This window comes from Echinops telfairi, unplaced genomic scaffold (assembly GCF_000313985.2).
Source record: "Echinops telfairi isolate 266 unplaced genomic scaffold, ASM31398v2 ScPeMD7_2;HRSCAF=8, whole genome shotgun sequence".
In the NCBI taxonomy this organism is placed as follows: domain Eukaryota; kingdom Metazoa; phylum Chordata; class Mammalia; order Afrosoricida; family Tenrecidae; genus Echinops; species Echinops telfairi.
In genome coordinates this window covers 4,022,036-4,024,055 of record NW_022103898.1, presented here as the reverse complement: position 1 = coordinate 4,024,055, position 2,020 = coordinate 4,022,036, and the positions used below count along the sequence as shown (strand labels likewise).

At 61.7% G+C, this 2,020-nt stretch overlaps 1 protein-coding gene across 1 annotated transcript in view; it reads left to right on the top strand.

The window, feature by feature from the left end:
- Nucleotides 1-1,758, top strand: part of GRAMD4 (GRAM domain containing 4) — a 30,692-nt gene extending 28,934 nt beyond the window's left edge. The window contains exon 19 of the mRNA XM_004700218.3: nucleotides 73-1,758. Within this exon, the coding sequence (XP_004700275.1) occupies nucleotides 73-195 (123 nt within the window). The 3' untranslated portion in view covers nucleotides 196-1,758. The remainder of the gene's footprint in view (nucleotides 1-72) is intronic.
- Nucleotides 1,759-2,020: the final 262 nt, after the last annotated feature.

Genomic DNA, 2,020 nt, shown 5'->3' with positions numbered 1-2,020 from the left:
TTCCATCTATGTATTTCCACTCGTCCACCACCCATCCATGTCTCATGTCCACCCATCCATCCATCCACGCAGGTCCTTCCGCCCTCCCCTCATCCGGTGTTTGGGGCCATGGTGCACCGTGATGAAGCATTCGAGGCCATCTCCACCCAGTACTCCAAGATTGTGGCCGCGGCGGCCGTGGGCGTGGACAGCTAGGGGTGGCCGTGGGCTCTGCGGGGCCCTCCCTACCTGTTGGTGAGGATGAGCCGGGTGCCCACGTCTGCCGCAGCCACCCTGGCACCGTGCTCGCCTCCTGCTGACCGTAGTGGCAGCCACGCACATTTGGGGCACAGAGGCCGAGGGACCCTCGGAGGCCCTTGTGCAGGACAGCAGGACGCCCATCCGCGCTGTGTGAATTCAGCCCCTGGCCCAAAGCCATAGCAAGGGGACCCCCCGCCTCAGAGGCGCTATTGGGGCCACCAGGAAACATCAGGGGGTGGGGCTTGGGGCTGGACAGGCTCAATGCTGACCAGGCCTCACCTGGGCCTGGCCCTCTGGGATGGGCCTCCGTGGCAGGGTGGCAGGGTAGGGGTCCTGGGCCTGCGGTGGCGCAGACCAGCGTGCAGCAAAAGCACATCCTGGGTGTGGCACTCGGGCTGATGGGGCTGAGCCAGCCTCAGGACACTCTCAGGCGTGTGGCCCCAGCAGACCACGGCTTTGGGTGGGCTCCGGTCGGTGTATGAGGGGGTGGGCTGAGCTGAGAGGGGACAAGGGGGCACCAGTGCCCCTAGTGCTGGGTATCTCTGGAGGTCACTGCTGGAGGGGGGTTGGCGACAAGGCAGCCACACCCCCTGGTCCCCTAGGGTTCCCAGCTGGCCAGTGTGCGCCTGTGCCCAACCCTGCCCATGCAGCAGGGGCCCCCGTGGCCTTCCTCGGAGACCCCCCACCCCGAGTTGGGCTGAGGGTGAGGAGAGGGTTTGCAGGGCTTGCCCCCTGGAGAAGGTGGGGGTCTGTGGCCCCTGCCCCGAGCCCCTGCCTTCACCCAGCGTGGTTTTCTGAAGAAACAGATTATATATTTATATTTCTTATTTTTGTATCATTTTTCAGGTGTCATTTTTACCTTTGCTCTGACCCTCGCTGGCTGGCAGGGGGAGGGGGAGGAGGTGGCCTGACGGCCCCCCCAACACAGACCATGCAGCTCTCACAGCTGGTTCTGGGAGGGGAGACCTGATGGGGGTGGGAGGCAGGGCGGCCCACTCCCCAGAGGCCACATCAGGGCCTCTCTCCTGAGCGCGTGTCAGCTGCAGGCCTCTGTATACAGCAGTTCTGTCCCCGGGGCGCAGAGCAGGAGTGGAGGTGTCCATGTGGCGGGCCTTGGCATCTCCTACAGAAATGGGAGGTTTAGTCGGAGCCCCTTCTCAGCAGAAAGGGCAATGAACGCTGACCAGGCCCTGGAGGCTGTGGCCAGGGGTGGGCGAGGGGCAGGCAGTGCTGCAGAGACTATGCACATCTGGGCAGATGTTCCAGCCCCCACCCCCCCCACGTCCCATGGGCCTGGGATGAGGGTCAACCTCCTCCGTCCGGAGCCTAAGCCTGCTCCGTGTGTAAATAGTGGTGACCGCGTGGCTTGTGCCCTACAGGGATTGTCATGTCCGAGGAGCCGGTGAAAACTACTCCCTGTAGCATTTTTTAAAGAAAAACCTTGTTTGTTTAAAGAGAAAAGAAGTCTTGTATAAATTATAATTTTTATTTAAATAAACCTGAATTGCTTTGTGCTAAGGCATGGACCTTGGGGGGTATCAGGGGGGTAAGGGCCATGGGCCATGGGAGTGAGGGTGGAGGACCTGAAGGTGGGAGGAAGGCAGGTTCTGGCCTTCTGTCCTGTGGCCATGAGCATCTGATGGCCCACGAGTTGCACTTTGTCATCATCCTTTGTCCCCCGAGAGGAGCCCAACTTCTGTGACCTCGTCCTCTCCTCCCATGGCCTGGGAGTGGGAGGGACCCAGGGCCTCAGCCACACCAGACACAGGCACTGGGCACA